At 40.9% G+C, this 14,369-nt stretch overlaps 1 protein-coding gene across 1 annotated transcript in view; it reads right to left on the bottom strand.

Moving 5' to 3' along the window:
- The window catches only part of PRKCB (protein kinase C beta), a 364,546-nt gene that overhangs the window by 111,888 nt on the left and 238,289 nt on the right, over positions 1–14,369 (bottom strand). Inside the window, exons 6-7 of the mRNA XM_037813650.1 lie at positions 11,159–11,315; positions 9,873–10,007 (exon numbers count right to left, since the gene is read on the bottom strand). Coding sequence (XP_037669578.1) covers positions 9,873–10,007; positions 11,159–11,315 — 292 coding nt within the window. The remainder of the gene's footprint in view (positions 1–9,872; positions 10,008–11,158; positions 11,316–14,369) is intronic.

The raw sequence follows: 14,369 nt of genomic DNA on the forward strand, positions 1-14,369 counted from the left end.
GACAGAAAGAAAAGTGCATTGGTCATATTCTCTGGCTACAATACACTGAAACAGTAACTTCACATTAATAATAAAATGTAGAATTTATGCATGTTATAGTTGTTACATTTGAAAGGAGTAAGCTTACGTCATTAAAAAATATTCTCCCACACAGTACATAGGAAATAAAAAATCACCACAATTTAAAAGCATCACTATTATAGGAAGTTGCTTCTTCATGTTGAAATCTCACAAAAGCATTTTACTTTGTGCAGAAAATACAATTGTTTGAACGTTAACCAAATTATTAGATTAAAAAATAGAGAGAGATGGGGCAAGATGGTGGTATTAAGAGTTGTGGAATTTAGTTAGTCCTGTAGAACAACTGGTAAATAGCCAGGAACAACTAGTAAATAGTCTGGAACAACTGTTGGGGGACATCCGTGACTGGACACATATCGTACACCAGTCTGGAAAGGGTGGAACAGCTGAGATCATAGCATAGAACTGTAAGTAAAACTCCCCAAACTGTGGAGCTGGTGCCCCTCCCCCACTGGCATGGCAGGCAGAGTAGCAGCACTTCTCTGAGGAAAAAAGAAGCAGTCTACCAGGAGAAAGGGAAAATAACTCAACCAAGCTCAAATTGCAGTTTTAATTAACAAATTTAGACTCCTGAATATAATCTATGAGCACAGATAAACCCAGAGCAAGCAGGAAAGGCACCCTGAGGTCTCTCCCTGCAGAGAGGAGGTGGGACAGATGGAAAAAATAAATAAATAAAAACAGAGGCTTTTGGAGACATCAGAGCTCAGAATACTGAAAAATGGGTGTGTCCAAAGGAAAGGGGCACAGAGAAGCAGGTACCAACTCCAATCAACTGGCAAAATTAGGGGGCTGGGGACTGGCTCTGAAAAGGAGAGTTCTTTCTTTCTGCCTTTTTTTTTTTCTCTCTTTCTAAGTAGCTCATTAGAGAAAGCCTCAGGCATTTTCAGTTGTCAGAATTTACCCAGGCAAGGGTGGAGTTAAGATAGTTAGAGAGAGGAAGGAAGAAGTCAACGAAGGAGATAATCCCCTAAAGGGCATATCTTCCCTAAAGGGCAGGGGGCAGCTCAAGTGGCAGCCCTCCCTCAGAGAATTCAGACCCCAGGGCCTGGGGGGAAAAAAACAGAAACAACTTAAGCTTGGCTTCTCACATTTTTGGCCCCTGGTCGGCACAGGGTCCACAGAGAATTAAAGGCACCATATCTCTTTACACCAGTGGGGAGCTGTGGACTGCCAAGCACCACCCGCTGGGCAGGATAAGAGAAGCACATAGTCTAGAGGCCTCACAAGAAAGTCTGAAAACCTGTTGGGTCTCCTCTTCAGGGAAACTCGATACTGATTACACCCTCCTCCTGAGACCTGGACCCATCTGGCCTTGGAAAATCTGACTGGGGTAATCAAGGAAACCAGATGCTTAGACAACAAAAATTACAATTCACACTAGGGAAAAAGAAGGTATGGCCCAGTCAAAGGAAAGAACTTCCATTTCAAATAAGATAGGGAGTTGAAACAACTAATTAAAGACGTTCAAACAAATCTTCTAAATCAAATCAATGAGCTGAAGGAAAATGTGGCAAAAGAGATGAAGGATATAAAGAAGACACTGAGTGACCAGAAAGAAGAATTCATAAGCTTGAAAAAACAAATGGCAGAACTTATGGGAATGAAAGGCACAATAGAAGAGATGAAAAATACAATGGAGACACACAACAGCAGATTTGAAGAGGAAGAAGGAAGGATCATTGAACTGGAAGACAAGACATCTGAAATGCTACCGACAAAAGAAAAGAGGGGAAAGAACGGAAAAATATGAGCAGTGTATCAGGGAACTGAATGACAACATGAAGCACAATCACGGGTGCCCCAGAAGGAGAAGAGAAGAGAAAAAGGGCAGAAATAATAATGGAGGAAATAATCACAGAAAATTTCCCATCTCTTATGAAAGACATACAATTTCAGATCCAAGAATGCAGCATACCCCAAACAGAATAGATCCGAATAGACCTACTCCAAGACACTTAATAATCAGATTATCAAATGTCAAAGACAAAGAGAAAATTCTGAAAGCAGCAAGAGAAAAGTGATCCATCACATACAAGGGAAGCTCAATAAGACTAAGTGCAGATTTCTCAGTAGAAACCATGGAGGCGAGAAGGCAGTGGTATGTTATATTTAAAATACTGAAAAACTGCCAACCAAGAATTCTATATCTGGCAAAAATGTCCTTCAAAAATGAGGGAGAGTTTAAAATATTTTCAGACAATCAGACACTAAGAGAGTTTGTGAACAAGGTACCTGCTCTACAAGAAATACTAAAGGGAGCACTACAGGCAGATAAGAAAAGACAGGAGAAAGAGGTTCAGAGAAGAGTGTAGAAATGAAGACTATCAGTAAGGGTAAAAAGAGAGAGAGAGAGAAAGAAAATAAAAATAAAATAAGATACGAAATATGTGCCAGTTTGGATGTACTATGTCCCCCAAAACGCCATGTTCTTTGATGCAATCTTGTGAGGGCAGACATATCAGTGTTGATTAGGTTGGAATCCTTTGACTGTTTCCATGGAGATGTGACTTAATCAACTGTGGGCAAGACCTTTGATGGGATAATTTCCATGGAGGTGTTACCCCACCCATTCAGGGTGGGTCTTAATGGAATCACTGGAGTCCCATAAAGTGTTCACAGACAGAAGGAGGTGCTGCAGCCAAGACAGAGACTTTGAAGAACAAACAGGAGCTGAGAGTGGAGCTGGAACACAACCTGGGATCAGAAGACGCCAGGCAAGTGCCTTTCCAGCTAACAGAGGTTTTCCAGATGCCACTGGCCTTTCTTCGGTGAAGGTATACCTGTGTTGATCCCTTCATTTGGACATTTTCATGGCCTTCAGACTGTAACTTTGGAACCAAATAAACCCCCTTTAAAAAAGCCTATCCATTTCTGGTATTTTGCATAATGGCAGCATTAGCAAACCAGAACAAGATATAAAATCCAAAACACAAACTGGCAGACAGTAGACAGTACATTGAGGGAAATTAGTCAGAAACAAAAGGACAAATACTGTATGGTCTCACTAATATGAACTAATATTAATGAGCAAACCTTGAAAGCTAAAGTTGAGAACACAAGTTGTTAGGAGATAGAAAGAGGGTAGAGATCGGGCATTTGATTCTGAAGAAGTAAAGACTGTTCAATAGGATTCATTGTATAGATCCAGAAATAGATAGCACAATACTGGTGATAGTAGCACAATATTTTAAGTACTCTGAACAAAGATAAGTGTCAGTATGGGTGAAAGAGGAAGGCTATGGGCATGTTATGATACCAGACAGACAGAGGATAAAGACTGGGACTGTATAATTTAGTGAAGCCTAGAGTGGTCAATGATGGTGATTAGGTGTACTAATAGGAGGGAGAACAAATGAATGTCAACATTGTAAGGTGTTGAAAACTGGAAGGTATAGGGGAAAAATACAATCAATGCAAACTAGAATCTATCGTTAACGGTAACACTGTAATATCTTCCATAAATTGTAACGAAGGCAATATACCAACCCTAAATGTCTGTAAGAGGAGGATATAGGGAGTGGTATGGGATTCTTGGTGTTGTTGTTGTTGTTGTTGTATGACCTTTTCATTGTATTTCAGTTTTTCTTCTATCTTTTTTTATTCTTCATTTTTTTCTCCTCCTCCTCTTTCACTGCGGAAGAAATGGAAATGTTCTCATAAAGATTGCGGTGGAAAATGCATAGCTATATGATTATACCTGGTATCACTGATCGTTTACTTAGGATGGATTGTATGGTGTATGAATAAAACTATTTAAAAAATAAATAGAGGGATACAAGTGCTGGAGAAAATGTGGAGAGAGGGTTGTACCTATTCACTCTTGGTGGGGAAGTAGAATGGTGCAGCCCATCTGAAGGGCAGTGTGGTGGTTCCACAGGAAGCTAAGTTTGGGTTGCCATATGGTCCTGCCACCCTGTTAATGGTTGTATACCTGAAGGAACTGAGAGTGGGGACATGAGTGAACATTTGCACACTGGTGTTTGTGGTGGCAGTATTCACAATTTGCAATGGATGGAGGTGGCCTAAGGGTATATTGACTGATAAACTGAATGGTGAACTGTGTATATATACAATGAAATACTGAGCGGCAGCAAGAAGGAATGAATTTGTGAGCTATGCAACTAGGTGAATGTACCTTGAGGACAGTAGGTTGAGTGAAATAAGCCAGAAATGAAAAGACAAACATTATAATGCCTCACTAATATGGACTAACAATAATGTGCAAACTCTGAGAATTGAATCTGGGACATGGATTATCAAGGGAAGGCTTATGGTAAAGGTTCCTAGATTTTAAGCTCTTACAGCAGTCACATCTATTCCTGAGTTGTAACAGTTATTTCTAAATTCTGAGATGCTGAGCTGTTTGTGTGTGACCTGGTCAGTCCCTGGAGCTTCAGCTGTCTGTGTGGCACCTGGACTCGGAGCCAGAGTTCAGCAGCACTGAGTGTCAGCATTGCCCCATGCAGCAACTGTTCAAAGAGGCTGAAAAGAAGATCAGACTTTGATTGGAGGTATAAATGAAATGGACTTGGTTGAGCCGGGGTAGATCAGACTAAAGGGTAGAAGATAATATTAACTGTGTTTTAAAACTTTGGCTTCTGTGTGGGACCAAAGGAAGAGATGAATATTTGGTGCGAAATCAATTTTTTCTGTAGCATACTATATAATTTAACTTATATGGTCGGTTTACTCAAATATCATAATTACATAGAACTTTCAATAGGCGGCAAGATCTGGTTGGTTTGTACAGGCTAGCGTGAAGCCCCATTACATCCCAGAGTAATTTGGGCAAAGAAAATAAAGTATTTGCAAAGCCTCCTTGAGGGAGTGGGGAAAAATGTGGAAATATTAAACTTCCCCACCTGGGGAATTCTTGATATTCTTGCAAGCATTGGGAACTACCAGTTTAGTAAGCCGTGCCTTCACTCTTGGAACTTGCCCTTATAAAGCTCGTTACTGCAAAGGAGAGGCTAAGCCTACTTAATATTGTGCCCGAGAGTCACCCCCAGAGAATCTCTTTTGTTGCTCAGATGTGGCCTCTCTCTCTCTAAGCCAACTCTGCAGGTAAACTCACTGCCCTTCCCCCTACATGGACATGACTCCCAGGGGTGTAAATCTCCCTGGCAACATGGGATGTTACTCCTGGGATGAGCCTGGACCCAGCTTTGTAGGATTGAGAAAGCCTTCTGGACCAAAATGGGGAAGAGAAATGAAACAAAATAAAGTTTCAGTGGATGAGAGATTTCAAATGGAGTTGAGAGGTCATTCTGGAGGTAACTCTTATGCATTATATAGATATCCCTTTTTAGTTTTTAGTTTATTAGAATATTCAGAAGGAAATATCTGAAATGGTTGATTGTGATCCAGTATCCTTGATTCCTGAAGACGACTGTGTGACTGCATAGCTTATATGGTGTGACCATGTGATTGTGAGGGCCTTGTGGCTCACACACCCGTTACCCAATGTATGGACAGATGAGTGGGAAAATGGGGACAGGGAGTAGATGAATGGTGGGTGGGGACAGTGTGGGATGTTTGGGGTGTTCTCTTTTACTTTTAATTTTATTCTTATTTTTATTTTTTGAAGTAAAGAAAATGTTCAAAAATTGATTGTGGTGGTGGGTGCACAACGATGTGATGGTGCTAGAAACAACTATTGTACACTTTGTATGATTGCATGGTGTGTGAATATATTTCAATAAAATTGAATTTAAAAAAAGAAAAAAGTATATAACTATAGATTTATAAGGGTAATTTTGAACTTAATTTATCAACACATTAAAACCTTGAAGTGCCTAACTGGAGAGTTATTATTCATTATGTCTCTATGTGTGTGACATGCAGAAAAACTTAAACAAGAAAACTAATTCTAGAGGTTAAAAAGCACTCCTAAATAAATAGCATTTTAAAGAGGAAATTAAAAATACAATTGCAGACCTTGAGTAAACAACCAAAACCAGAATGCTACATATCAAAACTTAGAGGTAATATTTGTTCCTTAAAATGCTTGTTCATTAGTTTAAAAGGGCAGAGTTTAAGGTAAAAGAATAAAAATAAATTAGCAAAATATTAAACCCAGACACAAAGGCAACCACAAAACAAACCTACCAAAAAGAGAGAGAAGACAGAAAAACAAAATTGATAGACATAGCTCAGAGCTAAGTCTTTAGAGGAAAAAACAACAATAAAACAGATGAACTGCTGACAAATCAAGGAGAAAGAAAGGAGACAGAATAAATAAACAAAATTAGAAACAAAGCAAAGGATTTTACAACAGATACAGAGCTGGTGGCAAAGAGGCAGATGAGGGGCCTGGGGCTGCCAGCTTTTGCAGCTGTTTCTTTTCTGCCACATGGCTTTAAATTACAGCACAAAAGAATAGTTGGAATAGCCCATCCCCCTTCCAGATGGGGAAACTGAGTTTCAGAGAGTGTATGTGACTTAGACCATAAATTTTTTAAAAGAACCCCTGAGACAAGAATCCAAATTTCTAGAATCTGGTACATTTGAAGCCAAGCCAGCATTGTACCTGTCTTCGCCCTAAATCTAAAGAGGACTTTCATCTGCAAAATCTGAAAAGGGTGTTTATTTTGCAAAAGTTCCCACACAACTATTATTTCATCAACTTCACAACTATCCTAAGAGGTGGATGTGGATGCTGTAATAATCCTTGATGAATGGAATCACACCTACTAAGAAGGTGGTAGTACAGAGAGGGGAAGTAACTTGCCCAAGTTCACAAAACATCCGTCCAGTTAGGAGGGCCAAACTCCAAACCTAGCTGTCTAGCCTCTAGCCCCCCGCTGACCTCTGTACCAGGAGACAAAATGGGATGCGTTACATGCTTAGTCCATACAGCACCCGCGGGCCGTAACACACTGTTTAACTACTCCGATCCTCGGGAACAATGGCAATGACCTAGAATTGTGGTAAGAATTAAAGGATAATGCACGTGTACTTCTGGTGGCTGTTCCTTATCATTCAGCCATTTTTCCGTCCTGCACCCTGCTGTCTGCTTCGGCGGCAGAGACAAGGCAGGCGCTGGTCCAGAGAGAAGGATGTGGCATAAAGAAAGACCCTGCCACATGGGGTGGGAGAAAGCCCTTCCCTTTTGACCCTGGAGGACCACGGGAAGGAGAAGGGAGAGTGGAGGCAGGGGAGAGGTGGGTTACATAGGTTGAGGGAAAGAGAGAAAGCAGAGGAGCTTTGCCCCACTCCTTGTGTGGAGCACTGCGTGGAGGGCAGTATCATCACAGCAGCAGCAGGAGGGGGAAAAGACGGAGGACTCTGAGGCAGTGTTCCCGGCTCTCCGCTGACAACGCTGAACCTTACCCAAGCCCTGCGATCCTGGAAAACAGCAGAATTTATGAAATCTCCCCACACTTCCTGTGTTCCGGAAAACCTCCTACTGCAAACAACCACCCTTCCCCAAGAGGCTTAGATAAGATGCACAGATACTCCTTGTTGACAAAGGACAAGGCTAAACACATACCCTCCAAATTCCCATTCTTCATTTCATAAACGGTTAGCTGATCTGCTTGTCCCCACTGATCAAGAGGAACAAAATACTTATTAGCCAAATTTGGATAAGTTTCTCTTCTTGCACCTAAGGCTCCTCCTGGAGAACACCATCTGATCATGCCACCCTTTCTGCCCACCTCCCCACGCTTGCTTTGTTATTCCTCTCTGTAAAACAAAAACTCATTTGCCTAATCCTTGAGATGCTCGCGTCAGCGTGATGCCAGAATGGTGCTCCAAAGGCTAGGTGGGACAGTCCTGCCTCGGTGAGCACTAGAGACCGGTGAAGAGCAGAGGGCGTCACATGCAATAACAGCCATGAGGTCACCAAACTGCACAAGAAAGGCGAGGTCCCTTACAGAAGTGTAAGAAGCTCTCATTTCTCAGAACATCTGATTAGTGCTGTGCAAATGTGTGACCAGGGCACCTGGAAAGTGTTTAGCCAGTGCCTGGCATCTAGTAAAAGTTGGTAAGTGGCAGCTAGTGTTAATAAAACTATTATATTACGTCCTGTCATATCTCACCTATACCCCACGGGTATCACACATTGTTTCTCTTTAACCTCTGTGAGCTTGACTTAAAGAGGAAGAAACACGCTCCCTCTGAGTAATTGTGGGGCCTGGCAAAGTCACATCATCCCTCTGTTAGGAAAAATTATTCAAATCTTGAAAATAAGGCAAAAAAGATGACTGTGTGACCTTTTAATGCCATGCTAGAACATTTTCTAATTAGTTTTCTCCTGCCTCAGGGAATATAACCTTGTTTGACTTACTACTCACAATCGAGCAGGACCCAGATGGTCTCCCAGCCCTGTAAAGTTAGATGTTAACTTGTAGAAAACAGAGGTGAGATAAATTATTTCTCCGTCTGGTAGATAAGATAACCCCAAGGGTTATGGTTTTATTGCCTCGTTCATCAGCCAGTTTTCTATCTAACTTAGTAAAGTTATGTCAGCATTTCTTTTTCTATTTTTCGATTGATTATATAAGATCCTCATTGGAATCAGCCATTCATCCTGCTGCTTTTCTCATTAGTGAGTTAAGTAAAACTTTAACAAATGTTCATTATCTATTTTATGAGAATCAGTTTTTTAAAAATTTGCGATTTGTGCTTTAACACAGATTAGATCAAGATTAGGTACCCTTTTTTTATATACCCACAGCTCCAGTCCTTCTCCTTCTCTCTCTCATTATGTTGTCACTGACTGCTTTTTTGTATAAATTTCTTGCTCAAGGCTTATCTTCCCCCCTAAAAGTTAACCTCCATTAGGACAAATCTGTCTATATTATACCTTGCTGTATCTCTAGTGGTTAGAATGTAGTAGACACTCAAGACATATTTGAATGAAAATCTATGATAAATATGTAGGAGAGATAAGGAAGTTTTAAGTTGAGCAATAGAAAGGATGTGTGGTCTAAACAATACATTCTTTTTTGCTAAACCAGTTTGATTTTTATTTTATTTCACTTGCAGCTGAAAAAGCCCTGAATGAGACAATTCAGAAATGAGTCAATTCCTTTTAAAGAGCTGATAGCAGCCCCTAATCACCACTTCTCTCAAAGTTATAGTGCCAGGTTGGATTATTTATTCTGACTCTTTTACTCAGATAATTGCACAACAGTTGCTGAGGGGGCTCACCCTACCTCTTTGTTGGTAACACTGGGCAAGCATTTTTTCCATAAAAAGGGAGCAAAGCAGAAACTCCAGAACGAAGATGTTGCAGCTGACCGCGACAGTGACCTTCCAGTACCTTTGTGGCCAGTAGTGTTGACATACCCAATGAAAGAGTACCTCCTCAAGGAGTCAGAATCTGGTAGCAGATTGCTCATTGCTTTTGGGTAAATTAAGAGAGCCACTTTAGTGCCGATGGGTCCAGTCAAGTCATGTTGTATACAGGGGGCAGAAGTGATACAACAGGTTGTGGTGGGGATTGGGGCAAATGGAGAGCCCATGTCCTGTCTAATACGGACAATAACTTCCCACTGTTCTCAATGGTTGCCATGTAGCCCCAGTGTTCAAGAGAACCCTAAAATCCAAATTGTTATAGGAAATATCTGATTTTTAAAATATTGGCAACTAATCATTTATTTTTAAGTTTTTTTAGTATAAGGGGCAAGGAATCCACATCCATGAGACAGATCCAACCTACAAGCCATAACGTTACAATGCTACTTTGGTAGTTCACTTTTAGGAGAGAAAGGGAAACGAAGTTGACCCCACGTTTGACAGACCAAGCCCTAGTCTAGCTTTCAAAGCAAACCCTTTCTTACCAGCCATCAACACCAGCTTTCTGCAGTTCAGAAATCCCAAATGACAAAGATCCCATGAAGTCATTCCTGCTGGTCAGATCCCAGTCCCAAATCTCTACAGACAATCTTCTGTCTTTGTCTGATTCTTTCAGCTGGCTGGAAAGAGAAAAACAGAAGTCATTAGTGTTTGTTGTGATTCCTCAAGCAGATGAAATGTACCAGAGGACAAGACTCGAAGGAAGGAAATTTAAAAGATTACAAGCTGTTACAAGAAACATATTCAGTTTACATCCCAGGCTGGCTCCCCAAGGGAGTGAGGGCTTCTCCGTTTGAAAGCCTGTGGCTTAAAAACGCAGAGACCCTGGGCCAGTTCCGACAGGGACAGTTTGAACTACATCTACAGTCTCATGTCTTAATAGGGTTTGTCATGTTCAGGAAATTCTACTCACACACACTCACTTAAAAGAAATATGGATATCAAGTATATTATTTTATGTGTGTGTGTTTACACAAGTGTTAAGGATAAGGCTGAGGAAATGTATGATGCAAAGAGCCTTGTGGGTGCCTGTTTGGAGGAAATCGTTCTACGGGGTGTCCTTGACTGATGCTGACATGGCCCCCAATTTTGCCCTGACAGAGAAAAGGGGATGCAGCTATTGCAAGGACCCATGTTTGTACCCAAAGCATGGTCTCTGGAGCTGACAGCCTGATGTCAAGTCCCACACAGCCTTGTATTTGCTGTGGGACTATGAGCAAATTATTTAATCTCTAGAAGCCCCATCAGTAAAATGGGTAGGAAATGAGCCAATGAACCTGGGTCAGTTAGTGCAGTGCTTATTATACAGAGTATATGTTCAATAAACATTGGCTGCTATAATTAGCACATGTTGGCTCAGATGCATCAAAAATAGATTCCCAGGCCCCTGGGGCACTGGCCAGGGAAGTGCCTCCATGGAAGCTGGCAGAGAGCTCCCAGCAGGCTGCAGCCCCGTGTCATCCATAAACACAGCCCACCACAATGTTTACTAGGAGAGACCCACAGCTTTTCCTGCAATGTGCCTTCACATCACAACACACCTACACTATCCCTACCCCACCCCCTCCTCCACACTACAAGCATTGTCGACTCACAAAAAGAGAGGTTCCAATTTTTATTTTGTTCACAATGCAAAAATGCAGTTGGAAAGGCAAGGAGGGAAGGAAGGTAAGAAAGAGAAGCTGGGAGAGGGTCACAGAACCTCCCCAATCTCAGGTGCCCACATCCCAATCTCCGCCACCCCTGCTGGGCTGGAAAAATTGTAACTTACAATTTAAATGTCTCATTCCACTCAGGGTTGAGGGAGCACTTGATGGTTTTGGTCTTCTGCTTGCTCTCACTTTTGGGGTCAGGAATCAGTTTCAGTTTTACGTAGGGATCTGACAAGCCATTGGGGTCCATAGGTACGAGGTTTTTAGCATCTCTTACTGAAAAAGAAAAAGCAGTTTCAGCATTAATAGCCCCCAAAATGTACCAGTGACGGCTGCAGAACCTGTCCTACAGATCCTCGGCATCACACTTACTTTAACAGGAATTTTAATTTAATCACATCAACAGCTAAGAAGCATGTAAAGTGAAATAACCTGGAAAGACATAGACTCTGCTTTGTATTTGTTTAAAACAGGTATCCTATTTTCATATCATTCTCCGCCCCCTCCAATATTAACCATAAGTTCTCTAAATTTATTTTCTGGAAAGCCCACAAGAAAGACTTGCCTTCTAAAGCCAGGTGCAACTGCCATGTATGTATTACCCAAAACCAGCACCCAGACTGAGCCCATGGAGAGAAGAACAGAAAAATATTGACAGCATTCTAGTTGGGCTCCACCCTCAATCAAGAACATCCTAGCTTTAGAGAAAGAAAGGAAGCCAAGATCAACAGTGGAGATGCAACTGGCAATAAGAAAAATGAGGTGGAATAAGACATTGGCCTGGAGAAACAATAATCTAGTTAATTAGGAGTCAATCTGAAAGCCAGAATTGGTCAAAGGAAGATTAGAAAATGGAATTTGTGCAGACTTTAAGGTCTGATCTTCTTAAGACTAATGATAAAAAAAAATCCAAAACAATGTAATAGCAAATTGAATCAAACTATATGTGAAAAGGCTAATGAATATTGATTCCTACCAGAAATTCAAAGATAGTTCAACCTTAGAAAATCTATTATTGATCTTATTCATCATGTTTATAGGACAGAGGAGAAAACCACGGGAACATTGCAATCAACTAGAAATAGCAGGGAACTTTCTTAACAGGATAAAGGCTATCTATTTGAAACAGTAATACCACATTTAATGATAAATGCAATCCCATAAGTCAGAAATAAGAAAAAGATACCCATTATTCAACATTTTTCTAAAAGTTCCATAATAAGACAAGAAAACCCAAAGTTCTATAAGTACAAGATAACAAGAAAAACCAAAGTTCTGTAAGTACAAAATGACAAGAAAAATAAATTATAAGAGAAAATATTGGAAAGTAGGGGATAAGGCCCGCCTCCCCTCACTTCCGAGAAACTTTGCTTCCATACAATCACAGCAATTTCCTCCCAAGGTCACACTCTGGAGCTTATCATCACAGAAATTGTATCACTTTCTCAGTCTCAAGTTCATGTACTCCACCCCACTATCTTAAGCCACTTCCTACTTTTTCCAATTCATTGCCTCTAGTACCCCACTGCAACAATTCTTTCACCACCAACTATTCTATCAAGTCCAATGTTTTTTCTATTTCTTCTTGCTTTTACTCGCTCTTGCCTTTACTCCATTCACCCACAGCTTAGATTTTCTGGAGCACTATAATCATTCCCTTGCAAACATCCTCAACTCCTGTACCACTCTTTATTTCCATTTTACTTTATCTGACAAAAACCCAAGCCGTAGCTAATTTCAAATATCTTCCCTTTATTTTTCTATACTCAAGCAGCTCATGATTCCAGGGGGGAAAAATGACTGACTTGCCTAAGATCATATATCTAGTGAGAGGTTGACCCTCAATGGAAATAAGATGAGAAAAGGGCTGTGTGGGCTGCAAGGTGAATGACAAAGGACCCCAGGATACAAATAGTAACTTATTCTAGAATGACATACTTCTGCATGCCAGCAAATGGCACTTTCTTCCATTTATCCATAGGTTAAATTCATGTCTCATCTCCATTTGCATCACTGTACCAAAACCATGAATGACCTGCACAATTTGAAAAGAGCTGACTTCAGAATCAGGGCCATATTTACTTCAGAATTTTTCCTCAGTGGCTTTGATTCAATTAAGTTCAACAAGCACATGCCTACTCAGTGCTAAGTGCTGGGGACACAGAGTAAGATGATGTCGAGCCTGTCCCCAAGGAATATATAAAGCCAAATTTATTAAAAGGATAGTTGATTTCTAATGAGTCAGGGGCCAGGCTACATAGGAGAGTGAATACATAGCTACAAATTTGGGGTCTGCTTGCCTAGCACTTACTTCACATTTTTGAACCTCAATTTCTTCATCAATAAAGCAGAGATAACATAAGTACCTCACTGGGTTGTTACCACAGTAAACTTTGATAAAGAATATGCATATTTAGCACAGAACCTGGCACCTAGGAAATATTCAATAAATGCTAGTTATCTTACTGCTATTTAGTTATTATTATTCACAGTCGATGCCCTCTTTTACTACATTTGTCCATTTTTATTATGAAGACTTGAATAAATCAGAATGGACAAATATCAAATGGAGCCACTTGTGGTTTTCCTTCTCAAAAATAATGCACCTGCCCTTTCCATTTGAACCCTTCTAGAGCAGTGCTTCTTTAACTTTAATGTGCTTAAGAGGCACCTTGAATGCTTGTGAGATGCAGATTCCTGAGACCCACCACTATAGATTCTGATTCAATAAGTCTGGATTAAGACCTGATAATTGGGGTTTCTAATAAGTTCCCAGGTGATGCTGATTCTGCCAGTCCACGGGGCACACATTAAGTAACACCGTTCTGGAGGAAAATAATTTCACAAGAACCCATGCATTTCCCCACAGAATACTATCTCCAACTGTTTCTTTTTCTCATTTCCTGAGCCTTCCAAGGAAAATAGCAGGTGCCGGTTCCTAGGCCAGGATCTTGGAATGACACATGTATCACAAAGTGTGCTCCATGTAAACACAATGTGGGACTCTCTGAAGTGCCAGAAACTTGTCTGTCTGGTGACTGGCAACACAAATGGAAATAAAACAGCTCATCTTTCTCCTCTCTGGTAAGGACACTTCCCCCTCCTTCTCTTACTAACTGACAACACACCTTTCACAGTGCTCTTTGTGGAACAAGAGTATGGTGTACTCTCGAACTGTCAAGGTCACAACGAATGACTTAAGAATGACCTCTTCTTGGGCATCCACTCCCCCTGAAGCACACATTCCTGAATGAGGCATGACTCCACCTCTCCCCCCAACCCTTGTGGGGTCTTTCTTCTACTTTTGTCCTTTTGAGCCCACCCTCTACC

Source organism: Choloepus didactylus, chromosome 21, assembly GCF_015220235.1.
Source record: "Choloepus didactylus isolate mChoDid1 chromosome 21, mChoDid1.pri, whole genome shotgun sequence".
NCBI classification, from domain to species: domain Eukaryota; kingdom Metazoa; phylum Chordata; class Mammalia; order Pilosa; family Megalonychidae; genus Choloepus; species Choloepus didactylus.